Source organism: Pelophylax lessonae, assembly GCF_965119305.1.
Source record: "Pelophylax lessonae genome assembly, chromosome: 11".
Lineage (NCBI taxonomy): Eukaryota > Metazoa > Chordata > Amphibia > Anura > Ranidae > Pelophylax > Pelophylax lessonae.
Window position 1 is genome coordinate 72,110,765 of NC_138778.1, and position 24,734 is coordinate 72,135,498.

Genomic DNA, 24,734 nt, shown 5'->3' on the forward strand with positions numbered 1-24,734 from the left:
AAAGAAAAATCAAGTAGATCATTTCAAAGCATGTTTTGCCTAAGCAGCTTAATGAATGACATTGAGGGAAATGCAATCACATGAACTAATATTTTGCCTCTTTTTTTCTTCCAAGAACGCTATATCCCAGGATGGGGGGCAACTCAGTAATTCCCCACCTTCGAAGGAACCTTTTACATGGGTGGGACCCAGGACGCTTGCCATCAGGAAGACCCGACAAGGATTTGGATTCACACTGCGCCATTTCATTGTGTACCCACCAGAGTCTGCAGTGCATGCATCAGAGCAGGTACAGAGTTCGTTTTGAAAGTATTCCTATATATATATATATATATATATATATATATATAGAAAATGGAACAAAAGGGTAAAGTTCTCTCAGTAGCAGCCAGTCAAGTCTTGGGTGTCCATTAAAGGACTGAAACTTGGCAAGTTCAGCAGGAACTTGCCGAATTTCAATCTGATTTTGGCTGTTCCCATTTCCCTGTTCAACAGTAGTCGATATAAGGACTGACTGCTCTTGAATAGGCTTGTTGGAAATTTTTTGCTTGATCAGGACTGCAGCCTATTGCCTGCAGTGGTGACTGATGTATCACTGTCAGAATACAACAGCGCAGTGGGGAGGATTGCCTCATCCACCTTGAATGTGTGAATGGGAATCAGTTTATTTTTTGATCAGCTGGCTGAAAAAAAATGATCCATCAATGGCCAGCTTTGATTTTCTTACCTGAAATAGGCAAAAGACAAGGTGCTTTTTGCAGTGCGGCATACTCCTCAATAATTTGTTCTGTTGGTTGCAGCTTGACAGTATGGTGGATGTAGTATGTTAGCACAGCTATCTTCCATCTCATGTGAAATGCTGTGCCGTGTATTTGTAGACTCCACAGGCCAGCTGTATGGAGGCTGGAAAACACCATGTCTGGCAGAGCCATATGATTTTTATGCAAACACAATCCTGTTTAGAAAACAAAAATGTGTTGAATTTTTTTTTTTTTTGTGTTGCTGAATCGTTATCTGTGATATCAGCTATAAACCTGCTTAGCATATCATGACAATCCTAGTATTAATTGTGGTCCCTTTTTTTTTTAGGATGAAAATGTCAGCAAAGGTAAGAAGTCAATTTGACATGCTTGTAAAGCTTGGGTTTGAAGGAGAATTATTGATGTGTTTTTCATGGTTATATTCTCTTTTCAACATTATGAACTATCCTTTTTTAGCCATTTACAAATGAATATTAACTTTTGCTAGAAGGTTGTTGGTGTTAACTGCTTTTTAAAGTTAAAGTAAACTTGTTAATGTTGCACATAGTGTCCTTTTGTGGTATTTATGGGTATATGTTTGTAGAAAAACACTTCACAACTCCCAGAACTATCTTTGCTGCTAAAAAGTGTCAAGTGATGGACAATTATAGCATGAGTGTAAAGAGAGTACCATGCTATTGCTGAGCTCCTGAAAATGCTAGTGACCTGCCTGTCATGCTGGTCCTTTGTTTTCAATACACTCTTTGAGTCACTAAGCAGATATAAGTGTGTTAATTAGGAGTTGTGACTTCACTCAATGTGTACTACTTCTTTAGAAGAGTAACTCGAGCCAAAACTTTTTGTTAGTGCGGGATAGATTGGGGGTGAATAGTCGAGTCAGATCCTATTTCAGGTTAACTACTGTCTGACTTACTGGGGAGATTTTCCTTTACTTGTGACACCAGGCTATATTTTCTAACTTTTTCTCACAATAATAAAAAATTGGGGTTCCTTTTGTCTCTCTCTCTCTCTCTCTCAAGGGATAATGGAGTATGTTTTTCATGTATAGAGCATTGGACGCTTGGCAAAAATACTGAAGACCAGCAAACAGGGCTATATCCTAGATATCTAGCTCAAATTCATGAAGTGTCCTTAGAAGTATAGATGTCTTTCTTTCACTCCGCTGTTTTTTTTAAGACTATTTGTGAATACCTCTCTTCTATAAACCACTACTGGTAGATTCAGGCTGAATGCTAAGCCTTGAAAGTCTCTCCAGTCAAAGTGTACAGATCCTCCAAAATGATTCAAATTGGTGATCTCTAGGCAACTGCCCTGCAGTATTGAAAAAATAGGTGCGCTAAACAAGAGTGCTAAAATGAATTACCATATTGGCACATATATACACAATAAATAAACAAATCAAATCACATGAATTGTGTAAAAAAACCAATATACCAAAGGTGAACGTGATCCAATTGAAAAAATCGGGAACCCAAAAAGGTGCAAAAACCAATATAAGTCCACAAAGTCCAATTAATATAATCTTCACCAAATGTGTATTGTGAAAGGATGTGAAAAATCAACTTCAAGTGATGTTTCCAGTGATATAAACAGTGATTCCCACCACTGACAGGCTTTCCTCCTTACCAGAATAAATATGATAAGGTGCAGAATAAAACTCAAAGTAGCCGGTTGCAAAGGAGGAAAACTTCCACTGCAATTCCACCCTGTGAGATGACGCAAATTGGCCTCTTACCAGATGGTATATATCAAAAGCACAGGAAAAAAAAATCTCCTAAGTGGATGTCCCTTCTGCTGGTCGGATATCGGTAGTCCCCTCCGCTGACCACGTATGTCCGCTGTCTTATTTAAACTCCCCAGGATGGCATATGAGGAACAAGGAATAAGGAGCAGACAATAGTGTAATACCCCCGAGATATTTATTAAAAACAAGGTAATGCACTTGCATGTGGTGTGCGGGGAAACAGCAAGAGTATCCAGTAATCCGCCTATGCCCGGCTGCAGATCGGGCAATAGGTGACATATGTGGCGGCGCGACGCGTTTCCTCTGACAAGGCTTCTGCTGAGATAGGAGGCTGCCCTGCAGTGGCGGTGTTCCTATTGTGACAAACCTGAATGTGCCTTATTACCAGTACAGAACTTTGCTTCTCTGTGTTGGGTGGGTGGTAAAGTCCTGTGTTTACAGCTCCACCATCATTGAAACAACACTAATCTCAAGATTTGGTAACCAGGTTTACAATCAAATGCTGGCCATGGTTAACCCTTTCGCTGCCACTGCCAAAACTGTGAAAGTGGTGGAGCGAAAGGATGACAACATACCCTCCACAACAATAGGGTCACTGTGGTGTAGAAGTGATCCAAGTAGCTGTAGGCTCACCTGATCACTTCTACAGTGCCTTGAAATAGTTCCAACCAAAAATGTAAATGTATTTTCTTTCGTTCATTGATAGACACAGCTCCTTATTCTTTTTAACCATTGGGTCACACTGCCCTCCTACAGGAGTAGGACACTAGGCTGGAAAAAGCTTGACTACACCTATGGGCAGTCCAAGGAGGTATACACCCACACCCAGCTATAGGCACTCAGTTTTTTTTCTGCCTAGTCAGGAGTAAGGACCTAGTTCCTTGCTGATCCTGGCAATTTGTTTTCCTTTTAAATTGATATTTTCCTATCTTTATTATTTTGTTCCTGTGAGATCTACTATCAACTGCTGGACTGGGTGACGGACTGGATAATCTAGATCCAGAGGGTCCCCCCATTCTGGCCAGCGAGCGAGCGCAGGCCTCAGCTCTGCGCTAGGTCGGCCACGAGTTAAACGTCTCGCCAGGGCGCATATGACCTGCCTCGGCTTGAGTCACAGCATTTCTCCTGGTCGACAGCCACCCACATCCCGATGGAACGGTGCCCACCCTGTTCCTGGTATGGTAAGTAGCTGTCCCCCCTTCTACCACTAAAGGGTTTTTTGGGTGGACGTGGACCTCTCCATGAGATGGTGGGACCCCCGAGTTCCCCCCTCCCCCCCAGCCCTTTAAAAATTCGATGGTCACTGTGAGTCTTCAGGCCCCCCCCTCCCTGGGTGAGGTAATGAGCTGGCTTTGGCCACATGCTCTTAAGGGGGGCTTGTTGGAGTTGCTGCTGACCGGGTTTTTCCTGGTGCACAACGGGGGGTTGAGCAGGGTTCCCCCTGCTAACCTGGGGGTTAGTGACTAGGGCAGGGATGTCCTATGAGCCCCCTGCTGCAGTTGTTGGGCTGGGGAAGTGGATGGTTTGGATTGCGGCCTACTAGGCCATGCGGCTGAGTCAGCCTCTGTTGAGGGTCGGTGGCCTCAGTGAGCCAGGCTGAGATGAGGACAATTGCGTTTGGGCCTCCACAAAAATTGAGGCCGCGGCCTATTAGGCAATGTGGCCAGCCTGGCACTCCCCTTGGAAGGGGTTGCACTGTGGGGTGCAGTTTAATTTTTGATGGCAACCATGCCTCCATTATTGTGGAGGGCATTTACCCGTTTTAGCGCTGCGGGACCATCAGGATACCCTCACTGCGCGTCTGTGTCACAGTGGACGACCCCTTTTATAGGGGCTATTTCCTATTGTGCAGACCTCTGGAGGGGCTCGGATGACGACCCCCTTGTTTTTTTTGTCCAGTAGGTGGTCTATTGGGTCTGCTTCCCATCTTGCAGGATGGCAGTCAGTGTCCCTTCCCTGAATATGTTTTTTCCAGGTGACCTTCCTATATAGCATCCACTGTCCTTCCTTGCCTCATCTGTCCATCAGATGCTGAATCTGTTTCGGCCGCCACGGACACGATTCACCCTACTAGGTCTGCGTCCACGCACCCTGAGTGCTCAGACATTGAGGATGTTTCATCTGCTCCTCTAACCATGCGTGAAGAGGCGCTGGTGGATGCACTGATTGTGTCAGAGCGTGACATTTTAATCATGGCGGAGATGCTGCGTCGGAGGCGCCGGTCCCTTTTGGCACCACAGGTCCTTTACTGTGGCGGGGGTTGTTCTTCTCCTTTCCTGCTTACTTTCACAATGTTGTCACATAACAGTGGGGTTGTCCAACACTCTTGTGGTCCCTAAGCATTTTGCTATTTGGTATTCTTCTAAGGATTCCCTGCTAAAAAAGTGGACGGTCCCACCTGTAGTGGACTCGCTGGTTTCCAGGTTAAAGAAAGCTACCTTAATTCCGGTTGAGGAGTCCATGGCCTTTAAAGATCCGGTTGATAGGAGAGCGGAAGCTCTGGCCCGCCATATGTTTTCACTATAGCTGGTTTGGCTTAGGCCAGTATTTACTATTGCCCTGGTGTTGCAAACTCTGACGAGTGGGCTAAACTTTTATGCCGGGACCTGGAGGGGAAACAGATTCCCCTACCTTGCGGAGCCGGCGGATCAGTTGATTCAGGGGCTACAGTTTATATGTGATGCCTCTTTGGATGCAGGTCCTTTTTGATTTTAGGCTGTCTGTATCAGCAGTGGTCATTCGGCGTCTTATCCGCCTGACAATGCTGGTCTGCGGACCAGATTTCTAAGAAGGCCTTATCTGATCTCCCCTTTGTGGGGGATCGCCTGTTTGGCGCTTCCTTAGATGACATCATTAAGGGTCTCACAGGGGAAAGAGTACTCTTCTTCTGCAGGCTGCCGATGGCAAGGAGCCCCGCCATAGACGTGGGCCATTCTTCTCAGCTCATAAGAGGCCTTTTTCGTCCCTCAAGGAATGCCCTTACCTGTATCTGGGTGGGGGGGGGGGTGTCTTCGCTGATTTCCGGATCCGTGGACCTCTCTGGTAGGGTCCACTAAGTCATTCAGTCCGGCTACAAGATCGAGTTTTGGTATTTTCCCCCAGAAAGGTTCTTCCCTTCCAACCTATACTTGTCCCCAGATCGCTTATGGGGTCACTTTGGGGCAGTGCAAGACTTGGTACTTCATGGGGTGATGGTTCCGGCTTCGGAAAGTTTTCAGGGGTTTTACTCATAGCTGTTTACAGTTCCCTGGAAGGATGGCAAGGTACGTCCAATTCTAGACCTCAAGGGGCTAAACTGCTTTGTGCGGGAACAGAAGTTCCGAATGCAATCAATTTACATGGTAGTGGCGTCCCTACATTTGGGGGATTTTCTCGCTTCTATCGACATCAAGGAGGCCTACCTTCACATTCCAATATCTGCCCGTCACCAGCGCTTCCTCCACTATGCTGTCGGCGGGGAGCATCATCAGTTTGTGGCATTTTACCTTTGGTCTAGCCTTCGCTCCTCAGGTCTTCACAAAGTTTTGGGCCTGGGGCTAGCATTGTTGCGTCAGCGGGGATCGCGGTACTGGGGTACGGATACTTTTCAAGGCACTGTACATATCAACGAGTGAGCTGACCGGGCTCCTCATGTCTCCTATTGCTCAGGCTCACCTAGTTCCTCTGTGAGGCTGGGATAGCTGTGGAGGCAATCCTAATGGAATGCTGGTGTTGGAAATCAAGGAAACATCCACTCCTTAAACTCCTCCACAGTGACTGAACCCAGAAGTTATCAGTTCTGAGCACGTTTTGATTCAGAGCTGTCAAAATCCCAGCATAACTGATGGGTGCACTAGTAGTAGAATGGGGTCTCCCTGTTCACCATCTGTTTTGACTAGACACCAGAGGAGACATTTAATACACCCCCTAATGTCTCCATACACACACACATGCACACGCAGTCCTGTGCAAAAGTCATAGACAAGTTTGAAAAATGCTGTAAATTGAGAATGCTTTCAGAAATAGACGCATAATGAGTTTATTTTTATCAATTAACAAAATGGAAAGTAAATGAAGAGATATCCAAATCAAATCAGCATTTGGTGTGACCACCCTTTGCCTTCAAAACAGCATTAATTCTTCTAGGTACACTTGAACTTGGTATGTAGATTGTTCCAAACATCTTTGAGAACTAACCACAGATCCTATGTGTATGTAGGCTGCCTCAAAACCTTCTGTCTCCTAATGTAATCCTACACAGACTAGATTAGTGCTCTATGGGGGCCAAACCATCACTTCCAGGACTCCTTGTTCTTAACTGTAGTTCTTAATGACATTAGCTGAATGTTTGCGGTTGTTATCCTGTTGCAGAATAAATTTGAGGCCAATCACTGATAGTATGGCATAGTGGATAACTATCTGACTTTAATCCTCAGCATTGAGGACACCATTTATCCTGACCAAATCTCCAATTCCATTTGAGAAATGCAGTCCCAAACTTGCAAGGAACCTCCACCATGCTTCACTGTTGCCTGCAGACACTCATTGTTGTACCGCTCTCCAGGCTTCGATGAACAAACTGCCTCCTGCTACAGCCAGATAGTTTCACATTTTGACTCATCAGTCCTGAGCACCTTCTGCCATTGTTCTGCACCCCCATTCCTACATTTTTATGCATAGTTGAGTCGCTTAGCCTTGTTTCCATGTCCTATCTCACTATTATTGAGTCTGTCTGGGAATTCATCAATTGACAGAAGGATTTGAGGCAGCCTACATCCACAGGTCTGTGGTTGGTTCTCCAAGATGTTTGAAACAACCTAACTGCCATATTCCTTCAAAAACTGTGTGCAAGTGTACCTAGAAGAATTGATGTTGGTTTGAAGCCGTAGGGTAGTGACACCAAATATTTATTTGATTTCGATATTTTCATTTTTCTACTGTTCGCTCACTTTCATTTTGTAAAATAAAGATAAAAATACACAACTTAAATATATATTTTTGAAAGCATTCTTACATTACAGCATTTCTTCACGCTTGCCTTAAACTTTTGCAAAGTACTGTGTGTGTGTGTGTGTGTGTGTGTGTGTGTATATACAGTGCCTTGGGAAAGTATTCGGCCCCCTTGAACTTTGTGACCTTTTGCCACATTTCAGGTTTCAAACATAAAGGTATACTGTAATTTTTTGTGAAGAATCAACAACAAGTGGGACACAATCATGAAGAGGAACGAAATGTATTGGATATTTCAAACTTTGTTAACAAATAAAAAACTGAAAAATTGGGCGTGCAAAATTATTCAGTCCCTTTACTTTCAGTGCAGCAAACTCTCTCCAGAAGTTCAGTGAGGATCTCTGAATGATCCAATGTTGACCTAAATGACTAATGATGATAAATAGAATCCACCTGTGTGTAAACAAGTCTCTGAATAAATGCACCTGCACTGTGATAGTCTCAGAGTTCCGTTTAAAGAGCAGAGAGCATCATGAAGAACAAGGAACACACCAGGCAAGTCCGAGATACTGTTGTGGAGAAGTTTAAAGCCGGATTTGGATACAAAAAGACTTCCCAAGCTTTAAACATCCCAAGGAGCACTGTGCAAGCGATAATATTGAAATGGAAGGAGTATCAGACCACTGCAAATCCACGAAGACCTGGCCGTCCCTCTAAACTTTCAGCTCATACAAGGAGAAGACTGATCAGAGATGCAGCCAAGAGGCCCATGATCACTCTGGATGAACTGCAGAGATCTACAGCTGAGGTGGGAGACTCTGTCCATAGGACAACAATCAGTCTTATACTGCACAAATCTGGCCTTTATGGAAGAGTGGCAAGAAGAAAGCCATTTTTTTTAAAGATATCCATAAAAAGTGTAATTTAAAGTTTGCCACAAGCCACCTGGGAGACACAAACATGTGGAAGAAGGTGCTCTGGTCAGATGAAACCAAAATCGAACTTTTTGGCAATAATGCAAAACGTTATGTTTGGCGTAAAAGCAACACAGCTCATCACCCTGAACACACCATCCCCACTGTCAAACATGGTGGTGGCAGCATCATGGTTTGGGCCTGCTTTTCTTCAGCAGGGACAGGGAAGATGGTTAAAATTGATGGGAAGATGGATGGAGCCAAATACAGGACCATTCTGGAAGAAAACCTGATGGAGTCTGCAAAAGACCTGAGACTGGGACGGAGATTTGTCTTCCAACAAGACAATGATCCAAAACCTAAAGCAAAATCAACAATGGAATGGTTCACAAATAAACATATCCAGGTGTTAGAATGGCCAAGTCAAAGTCCAGACCTTAATCCAATTGAGAATCTGTGGAAAGAACTGAAAACTGCTGTTCACAAACGCTCTCCATCCAACCTCACTGAGCTCCAGCTGTTTTGCAAGGAGGAATGGGCAAAAATTTCAGTCTCTCGATGTGCAAAACTGATAAGAGACATACCCCAAGTGACTTACAGCTGTAATCGCAGCAAAAGGTGGCGCTACAAAGTATTAACTTAAGGGGGCTGAATAATTTTACACGCCCAATTTTTCAGTTTTTTATTTGTTAACAAAGTTTGAAATATCCAATAAATTTCGTTCCACTTCATGATTGTGTCCCACTTGTTGTTGTTTCTTCACAAAAAATTAGTTTTATATCTTTATGTTTGAAGCCTGAAATGTGGCAAAAGGTCGCAAAGTTCAAGGGGGCCTAATACTTTCGCAAGGCACTGTGTGTGTGTGTATGTATGTATATAAATATATTCTGACGTTATTTTTTTCTGTGTGCCCTTAAGTTTTGAGGTAGAGTAATGCATTCACCATAACTTGCTTCACTGTGTGTTGCAGCACACTGCGTTACAGTACCCATCATTTTTGATTGGGCGCTAAATGTAAAAGTTGCTCCAGTTCTATTCAATTTATTTTTCTCACTGCAGCACCAATTGTACTGTGTGATGCTCTGCAAAATATTGTAATACAAGTGCATTCTGTAGATGTATGTATTGGGTGCCATTTAAAATGTAGGACAGCACACTCATTATTGGGGATTAACCATGCAATGTGGTAGTGCTTGCATTTCACTGTGCATTAACCAAATAAAGCCTGTTTAGTGGCCTGTTTACAGAAATCATTTAGTCATTCAAGTTTTCAATTTTTCACCAATACTGCTGTAGGAATACAAAATTAATTTTAGTCTGTGCGCAATGATCTCTTTTACCCTTTGATCCCTCGCCTCGGCACGATTAATGTGATTTAATTCTCTTTATGCTATCATTTTTTTGTATGTTTCAGAATATCTTCCTTCACAACGCATGGAACCAATGGACACCATCTTTGTCAAGAATGTAAAGGATGGTGGTCCAGCTCAGCAAGCTGGACTCTGCACAGGTAAGATGGAAAGTGAAATGGGTGTACAGAGATGTATATTTAGATTACAGAATTAGGACCAAGATTAGAATATTTTATATTTAGTGTCCAGCTGGTCCTGCATTGTACATACTGACACTGATTATGAAACAGCAACATGACAAGAGAGGAGGAGAAGAGGAGCGGCTTCATAGAACAAGTCATCCATCAGGAAACCATCTCAGAAGAAGTCTGGGGGAGTGAAGAATGAGATTAAATGAACATTAAACCTTTAATGTAGAAGTTCGGTGAAATCCTAACTATACTTAAGTTTGCTCCCACCCCCATTCTAAGCCTATTCTTCACTTTTCTGTGAAAGGAAAGATGCCTATACTGAACTATGCTGAGGGCGCTCTGGTCACGTGATCTCTCCAGCGGCCGGCTTCAGTGAAGGGGAGAGATTGGCAACAACATTTGCAGATCCTATACGGTGACCTTAGCTATAGGTTTATATGAGGGGATCCTTTGTTGGCTGACCCTCTACCCTGAAGCCAGTGCTGGGAGCTGATCATGTGACCGAATGGGAGCGCTCTAAGAATAAGCAAATATAGACATCTTTCCTTTCATAGGGTAGTTAGAATAGGCATAGAATAGGGGTGGAAGCAAGTTAAAAGTGATTGTAAACAATCACCTTGTAAAACAACACATTCAGTTTTAGGCTCCATTCACACTACCGCGACTTGTCAGGTGACTTGTCAGCCTGACAAGTCGCGGTCCGTCGCGGTCCATGCAGTGCTACCGGACCCGTTTTAATAGGAGCGACACAAGTCGCTCCGACTTAGAAAAAGGGTCCTGTACTACTTCAAGGCAACCTCGGAGCGACTTGCATAGACATTCATTATATGAAGTCCGTGCAAGTCACGCCGAGGTCGCGGTGCACGGGACTTTTACAGGTCGCCCCCGAAGTCGTGCCACGTTAGTGTGAACCAGCACCTAAAAATAAATGAAAGGCAAAACATTTTTGTGTAGATATAAAAATACATTATAAATACCTTTTCTCTATCGTTCATTGACGGACGCAGTCTCTGTTCTTCGTAACAGTTATACTGCCCACTACAGGAGTAGGACACTAGGCAGAAACAAAGGTCTGGCTACACCTATGGGCAGTCCCAGGAGGTATACTCCCTCTCTCTGCTATAGAATGTCAGTTTTTTTCTGCTTAGTCAGGCGTAAGGACCTAGTTCCTTGCTGGGATCTGTGGTCCTGGCAAACGTTTTTTTTTTTTTTTTAGATTTTTCATCTGTATTTTTTCTCCTGTGAGATCTACAATCAACTAAGCCGGACTGGGCGACAGGCTGGATATATAGATCCAGTGGTCACCCTAGCCGACCAGCGAGCGCGCACAGACCCCAACTGCACGCTAGGTCGGCCGGGACATACTCCCACCGGACGGGGACTGGCCCTGCGAGTTAAACGTCTTGCCAGGTCGCATACGACTGGGTCTAGGCCTGCGTCGCAGCATTCCTATTGGCCGACAGCCCCCCCACTTCGGTGAAGAGGGGTTCTGTCAGGAGATGACGCCTGCCGGTTCCAGGTATGGTGAGTAATTGTTCCCCCCTCGCCCCCTGATGGATTTTGGGGTGGACACGGGCCCCTCCTTAGGACGGTCGGACCCACGGATTCCTCTCTGTCCTGTCACGCACCCCCCCTCCTCCCCTCACTTACTGGGGCTATGGGACGCTTGAAGCTACCCTTGGGGGTTGGGACCGGGTGTAATGCCGACGGTGGGGGGGTGCACTGCTGGTGACCGGACGATCGATAATGCGATGGGGACTTACTTGTCACTACAAGGGCCCCCCATCCTGTCGATCGCTCTGCAGGCCACAAGGGGCCGCCATTTTCTTGTAGCCAATGTGCTAATAAGATCGGCGGCCATGTTTGTGTAGCCCGGCGGCCATTTTGCGGTGGGTCCCATTGAAAATGAATGGTGGCTATGTTTTTGGAGTACACGGGAAAGTTTTTTCTGCTCTAGAATAAAATAGTGAAAAATAAAATGAGTAAAACAAAGAAGCTGCTAGCACTGATCTATAGACACGATCAAGTAAAACAGTAGGTATAATATGCAGTGCTATCAAACAATGAAGTTCCAGTAATACAGTGCAACACCCAGAGTGCACCACAATTCCCAGCGGGTATAAGATGTCCCAGATAGCTCTTCCCGATGTGAGATAGGAGGAGGTGACACCCGTGAGAAAAAGGCCTCCCAGCTCAGGATTCAGATCAAATTCAGCTGGGTATTCAGCTATCCAGAATCTGAAAACTATGACCACATAAGCATCCAGCATGCATGAGTAGAGAGCTCCAGTGTGGAGTATGTCCAATGTGCGACTGTCCCTGTATCTCTTACAGGCTCTCCTTGGGGCAGTACAGGACCTGTTACAACAAGGAGTAATAGTTCCAGTTCCGTTTGGAACATTTTTAGGGCTTTAACTCAAACCTGTTTACGGTCTCCAAGAAGGAAGGCAAGGTGTGTCCAATTCTGGACCTAAAGGCACTGAATTGCTTTGTGCAAGTTCAAAAATTCAAGATGAAATTAATTCGCACGGTGGTGGCTTCCCTACATTAGGAGGATTTCTTGGCCTCCAGAGATATGATAAGATGCCTACCATCACATCCCAGTATGTGCAGGACATCAACAGTTTCTGCGTTTTACTGTGGGAGAGGATCACTTTCAGTTTGTGGCGTTACCCTTTGGTCTGGCCTCTGCTCCTCGGGTCGTCACAAAGGTGTTGGCTCCGGTCCTGGAGTTGTTACACCAGCGAGGGATATCGGTCCTGGGTTACCTGGACAATCTGCTTCTTTGTCACCAGCGCAGTGGGAGACTCTGTACGAGCTTAGAGTTCACCATAAGAACTCTGGAAACAATCAGGTGGATTCTGAACCTTCAGAAGTCACCCCTGATCCCTTCCATGAGACTGGATTATCTGGGTCTGACTTTGGACTCATCCTCAGCCAGGGTGTTTCTTCTTCCAGACAAACTTCAAAAACTCCAGACGGCGATTCCGCTTTTGCTGTCCAGCAAATGGTAGTTCCTTCGGACTTATATGAGAGTTCTTGGACTGATGGTGTCGTTCTTCTAGGCGGTCCCTTTCACTCAATTCCACACGAGAATCCTCCAGAAGGAAATCCTTCTCAAATGGAAAAAAGATCCAATTTCCATGGACAACCAGATCCAGCTGAGCCGGATGACCAGGGGGTGTCTGATATGGTGGCTTCGGCCCCCGATTCTCAAACAAGGAAAATCCTTCCTTCCCCTATATTGTCACCACGTTTGCCAGTCTGTCCGGGTGGGGAGGTATTCTCGGCAAGCTTTCTGCTCAAGGGGTCTGGTGTCTGGAAGAATCCCAGGTTACTGATCGATGTTCTGGAGCTGAGAGCGATTAGGCTTTCCCAAGTCCACTGGACGGAGTACCTTCAGGGATGTCCAGTGCGCATTCAATCGGACAATGCCACGGCCGATATTAATCACCAAGGGGGCACCAGGAGTGTCCTTGCGGCCTTGGCAGGCATCCTTTGGTGGGCGGATTGCTTTGTTCCAGCACTCTCCGCTGTTCACATTCCAGGAGTGGAAAATTGGCAGGTGGATTACCTCAGTCAGCAGAGCTTGGATCAAGGGGAATGGTCTCTCCATCTGGAGGTGTTCCAGCAGTTGTGCCTTCTTTTGGGCACTCCAGAAGTAGATCTGTTGGCATCTTGGATCAACAGGAAAGTGCAGAGGTTTGTGGCCTGCTCTCGGGACCCTCTGGCAGACGCCACATACGTGCTGGTGGCTCCGTGTGGTCAGTGTCAGCTGATGTGTGCCCTTCTTCCTGTCAAGTTGCTGCCAAAACTTCTTCACAGGATCGAGGCGGAAGGGATTCCAATCATCCTTGTGGCTCCGGACTGGCCTCGCCAAGCTTGGTACGCTGACCTGGTCAGGCTAATTGCAGACGTTCCTTGGAGACTTCCTCTCAGGGAGGATCTACTGTCTCAAGGGCCAATCTTCCATTCTGCTTTACAGTCGCTGGCTTTGACTGCTTGGCTGTTGAAAGCCAGGTGCTGAAGGATAGGGGATTTTCTGCTGCAGTGATTGCCACTTTGCTTAAGGCAAGGAAAGCGACTTCTAGAAAGATCTATCATCATACGTGGAAGTCGTATAATGCGTGGTGTGAGTCTCTTGGGGTTTCCCCTCGCTCTTACTCGGTGGCTCGGATCTTGGCCTTCCTTCAAAGGGGGAGTTGATCAAAAATTGGCCCTTGAGTACTATCAAGGGTCAGGTCTGGACCTTGGCAATTTTCTTCCAAAGGCCATTAGCCATCCATTCCCTGGTGCGTAACTTTATCCAGGGGGTGGGACACTTGGCACCTCCGGTTCGACCTCCATTGCCACCTTGGGACCTTAATTTGGTCCTGTCTGTTCTCCAGAAACCTCCCTTTGAAAATATTCTGGAGATTCCCCTGCTCACCTTATCCCAGAAGGTGGCCTTCTTGGTGGCTATTACTTCTGCGAGTAGGGTGTTGGAACTGGCGGCGTCCTGTCTTTCTCCCAATCTGGTGGTTCACAGGGATAAAGTGGGGCTTTGTGCGGATCCGTCCTTCCTTCCAAAGGTTGTTTCCAGTTTCCCTCCTTGTGTCCTAAGCCTACACATCCTAAGGAATTTGCACTGCATACTTTGGATTTGGTTCGGGCAATCAGGGTGTACTTGGCGTCTACTGAGACTTTTTGGAAGTCGGATTCACTCTTTGTACTCACGGATGGAGCAAAGAAGGGGCTGCCTGCATCTGCTGTGACTATTTCCAGGTGGATTAGACAGACAGTTGTGCAGGCTTATTCACTTATGGGTCAGGTACCACCTTTTCCTGTTAAGGCGCATTCTACTTGGGCGCTTGGTGCTTCCTGGGCCTTTCGCCATCGGGCATCTGTGGTTCAGGTTTGCAAGGCGTTTACCTGGTAGTCTGTTCATACCTTCACAAAATTTTATAAGGTGGATGTGCTGGCATCTGCAGATGCCTCCTTTGGCCGCAAAGTTTTGCAGGCTGCTGTTTAAGGGGGTTTTTAGTCTCCCTTGAGGGTGTTTAATGTTTATTCAGGTGGGTCTCATCTTGTTGTTCTGATGAGTTCTATGTTGCCTGGTTGGCTATGGTTCAGCCTTGGGGAATTATTTTCTACTGTTCCCACCCCTCATGTTTTATGCCACTGCTTTGGGACATCCCTACTTTTAAGAAGAACAGAGACTGTGTCTGCCAGTGAACGATAGAGAAAATTGGATTTTTGTCTTACCGTAAAATCCTTTTCTCTGAAGTTCATCGACAGACGCAGTACCCGTCCCTCTTTTTTAAGTTGGGTTGGTATAGTTTTCTCTGACACTGCTTTGTTACAAAACCAACATCCAGGGAGAGGGAGTATACCTCCTGGGACTGCCCATAGGCATAGCCAGAACTTTTTTTCTGCCTAGTGTCCTACTCCTATACGTCCGTCAATGAACTTCCGAAAAAAATAATTTTACGGTAAGACAAAAATCCAATTTTTTCCCTTTTTAGAAGTGATTACATTCCCTCTGTTCTCCGTTGCATAAGTACTGGGGGAGGAGAAGCAACAGGAGACTGAGCTTCCTAGAGAAGGCTGTTCATTGGAGAAGAGCATACGGAGTTCCCAGCATTGTTAGAGAACTAACCACGCTGTGCTGTCCTGCTTAGTGTTGTCAGTTTTGGATTGGAAAACAGAGGAACTGGCAGGAACATCAAGCATTTTACATAAAGAAAGCAATACAAAGAGAACAGGATACTTTCTCTTGCAAGTACATGATACAGCAGGCACATATCAGGAATATGAAATGTTGGGGTAAAAAGCGCATTAAGATTAGTTTGCACTGAACTTCCACTTTAAAGTACCGGGGAGTAGCCCAAACATTTTTAACCAGAGTTTAGCCTGAAGAAATTAATATACAGTAAGACATCATGCTAAACATACCAAAAAATTGATTTTGGGTTAACTTTAACTTTTTTGGCTAACATTACATTAATTGTACAACGTAAGAAAATTTTGATGGATTGATTTAGAAAAACCTTTTTAGTCTGCCCCTGCATGACAATATGTCTTCTTTTTCAGGTGACCGCCTTGTTAAGGTTAATGGAGAGAGTATAATCGGGAAGACATATTCACAAGTCATTGCCCTAATACAAAACAGGTGGGAAATTGGACTCAGAGAAGGGTGTGGGAAAAGGAGGGGCAGCTGCAAGACATGAACATACCTTTCCTACTTAAGACTTAAAAGATAAGTTCACCTTTAAAAAAAAAAAAAAAAAACATAATAATAATGATAAGTGCACATCTTTTTGGAGGGTAAAAAATGTGCATTTATTTGTTTGCTCTACAGCCAGTAAGGCATTGCACCTGCGATCTACTGATTGTCAATGTCAGGAGCCTGCAGACACTCATTAATGCTGTCAGCCTGTATCTGATATGGGCAGAAAGTTACTGAATGGCAGGTAGAATCAATGCACTAACAGAGCCCTCACCAGCTCCCTTGCAATGCATTGAGAATTACAAGCCATTGGCCGCGGAGACTGACGATAGATGTAGTTTATTCATTCACAGAACTCTGTGAATGAATAATGAATGACACAGCTGTGGGGGGGGGGGAGGCCCCACATGGCCACACTGTTTTTAAATTATGACAGCGGGTGCAGGGAGAAGATCCCCCGCCTGCTGTGACAGGAAGGGGGGATTGGGGGGAAAAGAGGCAAGAGCTGAAGCATGTTACAAAGGTGACCTTATCCTTTCATCATATGTGCAGTAGATCTCTGATGTGTAGAAATTGCCATTAAAATGGAACTCCGTTTCTTTTTTGGGGAAGTGGAGAAGGGTTAGATGCTCTGTTGGTTTTTGGTGAGATACCAAGTGCTAGAATTCTGCATATTTAGGTATATGAAAATTTACAGAAGTGACCAGACTACAACCTGGTAAATACAGGTGAAAAGTGGAAAACTTCAGTGGAGTCAAATATTTCTCCTCAATATCAAACTTTTACAAGAATAGAAGACTAGTGTGTGGATATCATAGTCCTGAATTTCGGACCTCTGTGGATCAAACCTTTACGTTTTTACCAACTGACCCACCTCTCAGTAATCTTGCGGTTATTCCTCTAAGGCCTCATGGATGTTTTTACAGCTACTGTTTTTGGTGTAAGACGTTTGTTTCTGCAGCCAGTAAACTCCCCAGCATGTTATCCTATGTGTCCATGCACACATAGGCTTTTATCAGCAGTTTTTGGAGGGGCGTTTTCTGGCCTGGAAAAAAAACCCTAGAGCTAGTGGGTTTTGAGAGGAGTTTTTAAGCTGTAAAAACGCTCTAACTCTAAAAAAAGCAGGAAAACGCAACTATTCGGCTTTTATCAATGTTTTCGAACCCTAAGCTTTTGTGGGTGTATAGTTTTGCTAAAAAAAAAAAGTTGAAAAACGCTACTGCAAAAAAGCTGAAAAACTCCTTCTACAGCTACAGCTTACTACTGGCGTTTTGATAACGTCCAGTGTGAGGCCTAAATCTTAAACAACACCATACCATTATTTTCACGTAGTCAATAAAACTATGTAAGAGCAGCTTCTCACCTCAACCCCCCATCTATTCCTTATTCTTAAGAACCCTCACATTTCCACCCCATAATCGGATCCAGGGATTCCCCCTCCAAAAAAAAAAAAAATCTGAGCCAAAGCCAATACTAAATAAAGTTCATTATCAGGACACATTCTGTACATATTTTGGTCCTGCCCCAAATTGGGAAAGGGTACACACTATTCAAAAATTCACAGAATACCTAGTCCTTGGAGATCCATCTTTTTTGTGCTTCACCATGATGCCCTCCTGCTGAATACATTGAAAAGATCAGTCCTTATTCATCTGGTAAATGTGTCACGCTCATGACCATAAAACCATGGAGGTCTTTACCAGCTCCATTAAAAGTTATGAAGCTAAGAGTTGTAAAACATGATTGTTGGATAGAATACACAAGCACTAAAAAACTAAAGAAGTCACTGGAGCACAAATCCCTTTTTCCCTTGGATGCATATGTCCTACCCCTACATTAAAGCAGAAGTAAACCCAAAAACAAAAACGTTCTATATTTCAGCCCACCAATTCCAGATGTGGTGGCTGCAATATGTACTTTCTGTAGTACAATGGGAAAGCGTTGGAACCAATGACATTATTTGGTCCTTCTCTCCTTTTGGGAGATTTATTTTAACTTCTTGAACCAGTGACCAGTGTCTGAACTGAACACTATTAAACATAGCACAAAGAGATCTAAAGCTGAAAAAAGGTATTGTCTACGGGTTCACTTTAAAGCTGCAGATTATTAGGTTTTAGTCCCTAGGAATTTAATTTTTTCTTTTAGCTAAAATAACCTAAGGCCCCTTTCACACATATGGTCCATTTGTCTGTTTTTCATCCATCCGTTGACGGATGAAAAACGGATATCTATGCATCTCTATGTAAAAACGGATGACAACGGATGATCATCCATTAACATCCGTTTTCATCCGCTTCCATCAATGTCCATTTTTTGGAACGGATGAATGCCCTATTTTTCATCCGTCAAAAAAACAGATCGGACGAAAAACTGATGTAAACGGACAAATGGTTTGTATTGGTAGTAGATGTAAAAAAATGGATGAAAAACGGATGAAAAATGGATGAAAAACTGATATATTTTGACATGACTGAACTGATGAACTGAACGGACCGTATGTGTAAATGGGGCATAAAACTGAATTAGCTAAATGGTTCTTACCTTTGTCACAATATCACCCTGTAACATCTGCTTGTCTGTTTGCTGTCTCTCTTAGTGAGGATGTGCTGGAACTATCTATTATGCCTCGAGATGAAGATATATTACAGTTGGTAAGAGCTTGACTGTCCCAAGTTTGATAATAAATGCTAAAACTGCTTCAAAGCACACAAAGGGCAGTAACCCTCAGCAATGATTCAGTAGTCCTCTTTATTCTTATGACTGCTGTGATGAAAGGTGGAAGACCATTTAGTTGTTGCAAGTTACTGCACTTTTTTTTTTTTTACTACTTGCATGAAAGTGCACAAGCTACCCTGGAAATCTGGGTATATTTTCCTGCAAAATTCCAAAAAGACAGACATACAGCTATAATTGTTTCTTAGATTTTATTTTATGTGTCTTATTAAAGTTTGAAAGGACATTTTTTTTTTTTTTTAAATACAGTTCAGTGGAAATGCACACATGGACAGAAATTTGATATTTGCTCTGCACCTGGTATTACTGACAGGATATTAGCGACTTGTAAAAAAATATATTGATCTTATTGTGCACTGGGGGACATGGCAGATCCCTGGCATGCTTTGCCTGTAAGAGGACACTAAACAAATCAAAAGGCATACCTCCTCCAACTGGCTATATCCCTATATATGTGGAGTCAGTCTATTTTAGCTAAGTATCCTTAGGAAGTAGAACATCTCTTTCGAGCTCTGTTTGATCATGACATTGATGTGGCACTTGGCACTCCCAGAACTGCAGCGGTCACCCTATCCTCAGTGTAACCACATGTAAAAGAAAAATAGCGCTGCTTAAACATCTCTCCTTCATCCTTCTGTCAGTTCTGGTCCCACAGTAAGTGACAGCCAATCTAGGTGCAAGTCTCACTCCATGGAACACTCAAAATAGCAAAATTAGGGGGTGCATACGAAATGGATCAACCACATCCGCTCCTAAGCTAACAGGGGCTTCAGCTACATTCCCTGCATCTTGGCAATGTCTGATGTGTTTCACCTTGATTGTGCCAAGTCTTTGAGGTCACCCTGTCCTCAGTGCCATATAGATCACCCAGATTTGGAGATAACACTGAAGCTTTAACTCCCATCTAAGCTATAGAGCGGAGAGTCCCTTGTTATTGGTGCTAACTAACCTACTAGGACTGGAGCAGCTATAGTTTTCTCTTCTGATAACAGTGCTTTTTAATTTTTTTCCCTGCTGTTTTCTGTGCCTAGGAACCTCTATCTGTATCTTGGTAGAAGAGACTTTGTATATCTTTTCTGCCAACAACTCCTACTCTCTCCTAGAAAATACTTATTTGTGTACAATGCCTACAGCACATTCGCAGTGCTCTGAACACTCACTCAGGCTACGTTCACATCTAGGCGTTGCTATTTTTTCGGGCGTTTTACAGGCGTTTTTGTGCAGGCGTTTTTAGGTTGACGAGTGACCAATGAAAATAAACAAATAAAAATGCCTGTAATCTGACAAAAAATAAGTTCATGTACTTTGTGGAGCGACGGGCATTTTGCTTAAGGCGACAGAACACTCAGATGTGAACAGGGACCATTGAAATTAATATGATCTTGTTGGGCATTTTTAGAGCTGAGACTTAGAGCAGAAAATCACCCAGAAACGCCTAGATGTAAACAGAGCCTTACACTACACTCTTTGCATCTTTAAGCTACCTAGAGTTGCACACTGTTGCAACATGCAAGTGGAAAAGTTACATAACTGCCAGCCCAAAAAAACTGGCCAAAAGAAGGAAAATAGATGTAAAAGAGGTGGCATATATGATGGTGACAGGGCTTTAGAACTAGAGACCTGTGCTCCGCTCTCTTTTTTGAGCAGCTAGTTCTCCACTCAGTTTTCACCTGTACCTTGGTGTCCCAGGTGACAGCAGAGTGGTTAAGAGTTCTCCACCTGGAGGTTTTGTCTAAAGGCTTGCCCCAGCACCTGGCTAATATGGCAAATCAGCTGGACCAGGCTGCCAAGTACATATGTGATACCTGGACAGAGGACAAATTCTGGTTCACATCAGCGCTGCAGCTTTGAGAAGAGTCCTCTGGCTTAAGTGTTAGTTTGTAGGCCAAGAAGTCTTTGTTCGAGATTAGCTCAAGGTTAGGTCCGAACATTATGGAACAGAACTTTGGTGGGGCAGGCATGTTCCAAATGGTTTAATTTTACCAAGTTCAGTGGGAGCAGAACATCATATTGTATATATTTTTTCTACCCCTACTATATATTGTATGACAGCTTCCTATCAGTCAATGTTTTCTAAGGATGCCGATGACGTCACCCAGCACCCATTACTGGCCATGTAAACTGAGGGGCGGGGTTAGCATGACATCACTGACCGAATATGCCGCATGACCATATAAATGTGGTCATGGCCATATTTAGTCAATTACTTCACCCAGGAGACCTTTACCCTTTTGTTTACATTTAGCAGCTGGGCCCCAGGAGATATAATTTGGACTGAGCCAGGAAAGCAACTGGAGTGGAGGGGTCTGTCAGACAGTGTGTTTTTCTTTCCAGGCGTCATTCACTGTGATTTATAAGAATCTGCATCACTGGATGATGTGATTTAATGATGCATATTCATCCCTTAAAATTTTAAAAATTTTAATAAAGGACTTGGGGGGGCAAATAAAACTGCACAGGTGTCTTTACTGCACTGGTAGCCCATTTGGCTGAGGTGTGATCAAATCAAACAATACCCTGGACATCACTAATTGTGCTTGTGAGTAAATGTGGAGCTTATATGGCTGTTTAAAACCCAAGTCGGTTGCTATCAGTTTTAGAACTCATAAGCACAAACATACTGTGCATGGCTGGTTAAAGTTACATTGTTTGATATGATTTAATCTACCTATCCAATATGCATAGGGACTTGGGGGAATGATCCCCAGTCAGCTGTTTGTGGAAGCACAAAGGGATTGATTGTCCCGATAATACTCAAGTGTTCCTTTGAGTGCCAGCAGCTTTTTTTTTTCATATTTTCTAGTCAAAGACAAAAAGAATGCATTTTGTCCCTAGATTTTGATTCACACACATGTACATAGAGAACAGGTAAATGCAAGTCCTTCTGAAATGCTTACATTTTCTCCTCTTTGTTTTCACACAGGCATACTCCCAGGATGCATATCTGAAAGGCAATGAGCCATACCGTGGGGGTGCACATAGCATTCCTGCACCTCCTCCTGCCTTCTATCCATGGCGAGGTCACCCTCTAGAGTCTGCTTCTGGGTACCCAACGAGTTGTAGGTTCCAACGGTCTAACTGTGATGATTTTCCATCTGTCAGGAGTCCCATGAACAATGAAATCCCGGGCACTAGCCCTGTTCATCGCAATGACTACTCTAGGCCTGTTGCTAATCCTCTCCCTCCACCCCAACCTTACATGGCTTCTCCAGCTGCCTCTGACCGATTCAGAGGGCCAGGACCCCCATACAATTCTGCCTATGGTTGGACATCCTGTAATCGCCCAGAGCAACCAAACAAATCTCCTTTTGATGTGTGGGAGAAGCAAAGTGGCCCCCGCTGGGTGAGTCAGTTGGAACGACACCAAGCACTATGTAACTGGATGTCCCAGCAAACACCTCACAAGAGGGGCTCTGCCCTGCCCCCTCGAAGACGTAGTGCCTCACAAGACCGACTGGGAGAAGTCACTCAGCAAGGTCATCCAAGTCACTGGCCTCAGAGTATTTCACAAGATACCCTTCACCATCCCATTGATAATGATTCCTGGAGCCAACGGGCACAGTCGGACAATTACTTGTCCCGTACTGGTAGGTCTATGGAGAAACTGGAGTTAAGTGCTTTAATATCACCCCCTTATGAACGGTCTATTTGGTCTTCAGAGCGACCTCCTCGAACAACTCAGAAAGTGTCACATCCTCCCACATCCCAGCCTGTGGTACTTGCTTCCAGGGAAGTAGCAAAATCTATGACACAACACTCTAGTTCTGGTGACTCTGGGTATATTGGGTACCGGAGTTACAGTCCCTCTTTTCAACGTCGGACTGAACACCTCCATGCTTTTTCCTTCAGAGAGACTGGATTTAGTGGTCTGCCAACCTTTAGGTCAGCACATTGTCCACCTTCTCCCTCCCCGCCCGAAAGGAAAGAACCATCTATAAGCGTCAGTTCTACAGATGACAGCAGTGCCACAGAGGAAAAGAGAGAGGAGGTGGTCCTCAGACAGAAGCCACCTTCAGGGCGAAAGCCTCCAGCATCTGCGCGGCAAGTCAATGTACTATTTCCAGAGGGAGGGAAAGATGTGGAGTTTGCCCCTTCTGCAGGAAGAGAAGAGATTTCAAGTGAGCGACCGTCACAAAGGGTACCGCCATTACCGTTTTCTGAGGAGCCCCTAGCATCCATTCCTTTTATTGGTAGGTTTTCCTGGAATATACTGTATATTACCTAACTCCTGCTCTTCCCAGCTGCACATACTGACCTTCCATTCATCCCCTTCAACTACTTTGGGATACTAGATGCGAAGATGTAAAGAAAAATACCTGTAACGTATGGGTTTTGTGCATGTCACTTACTACCCTTCATCTCACTTGAAATTGCTGTAATTGATTGCTCAGGTATCCAGAATGAAAGGAATAAACCCAAAGGAAAACATTTATTAAATTGCAGCTTCCCAGAGTAGATTTGGTTTCTGTATTAGGTTCCTTTTTTAGGCTTCATTTCTTCTATTTTAATTTGGTGATTCCACCAGCAAGTCTCATGTTTTTCAGAGCACAAACTCTTTAGCAACATGTATTAGTTTACATGGATAGGACAAACCACCAAACACTGGCAGGGATTATTAAAATGATTTGCTTTTATTTAGTCAAGCAAAACCTGTATCCCAAAAGGAAAAAACTGTAACTGTGTTGATTGGTGAGTTAGATTTTGCCTTCAGTTTGTTAGTGGTTCTAAATCTGCTAAGCGCCGGTTCACACTGCAGCGACGCTACTTCGCACCGCGACCTCGGAGGTCGCGGTGCGAGCAGCGCGCCGCGGCCTCGGAGCGGCCGCCACGGACTTCATAACATTGAAGTCTATGGCGGTCGCCTCCGGGTCGCCCCAAAGAAGCTCCGGACTCTTTTTCTAGGTCGGAGCGACTTGTGTCGCTCCTATTAGAACGGGTCCGCAGCTTCCCTATGGGAGGCGACCTGTGAGGCGACCAGGTCGCCCTAGTGTGAACCGGCACTAATACATTTAACGTTACCCTCCCCCCAGGCTGATACTGTTGCTGTCCGCTCTGCCTCCTATTCTCTTTCCTCCAGAGTTGTGTCTCACTAATACAGGAGGTGTGTTACTGGCCAGATCACCAGGTGAAAATAGAAGAAAAAAGCCTATGAAAGGAAAACTGATGCAGCTACCACATCTAATGATTGGTAAGCTGCAATATAACACATTTTTGGTTTTGGGTTTAATACCCCTTGAAGGTGGGTAGAGTCCCCTTCTCTATATTGCCAGTGGCTAAATGAAGAAGTTGGGCGATGAAAGGAAGGTGAAAACTTTAGCTTTGCCCTGCACAGACAAACTGCTGGTTAATTTTAATTTCCTGGCAAATCGCTGGTCCCTGTAGGAACATGCTTTTATCTTTGGTACTCTAAATTTACACTCTGTCTTTTTGAAAGCACAGTCCTGTCAGGAGAGGAAGGTGTTCTCACTGGCTTCTGTTATGGCAGTAGAGAATGCCAACACTTAGAAACATAAAGCACTTGTCAAATTTCTATGATCCCAAAAAATTTCTTAACTTTAATTGATCGCATCTGAATCCGAAGGTCATTGCTATCTGTTATAGTCACTGTGTTTGCTCTGCTTGAAAATAAAGAACTAACAAAAGGGTCACCTAAACCTTTCTGAATTTCCAGAATTGCAGGGTCCTTAAGGAAGCACCAAGGCAATGCATCTGATGAGCACTTTTAAGTGGAATTTCTCTTTCGTCCACCGACAGACATAGCTGCTGCTTTAAATCATAGACGGATGGGTAATAAGCCCCTCCCACTAGGATTGACCAGCTCGAGCCAAAGGCTTTAATACACCCAGGGTTGGTGAGGTCCCTGGGTTATTACCCCTGGCCTCGCCGTTGCATCTTTAGTTTT

General features: G+C 44.4%; 1 protein-coding gene across 1 annotated transcript in view; it reads left to right on the plus strand.

Annotated features, from left to right (window-relative positions):
• Window positions 1-24,734, plus strand: part of ARHGAP23 (Rho GTPase activating protein 23) — a 247,147-nt gene that overhangs the window by 49,002 nt on the left and 173,411 nt on the right. The window contains exons 2-7 of the mRNA XM_082271434.1: window positions 116-289; window positions 1,090-1,108; window positions 9,763-9,858; window positions 15,964-16,042; window positions 18,696-18,750; window positions 21,756-23,022. Coding sequence (XP_082127560.1) covers window positions 116-289; window positions 1,090-1,108; window positions 9,763-9,858; window positions 15,964-16,042; window positions 18,696-18,750; window positions 21,756-23,022 — 1,690 coding nt within the window. The remainder of the gene's footprint in view (window positions 1-115; window positions 290-1,089; window positions 1,109-9,762; window positions 9,859-15,963; window positions 16,043-18,695; window positions 18,751-21,755; window positions 23,023-24,734) is intronic.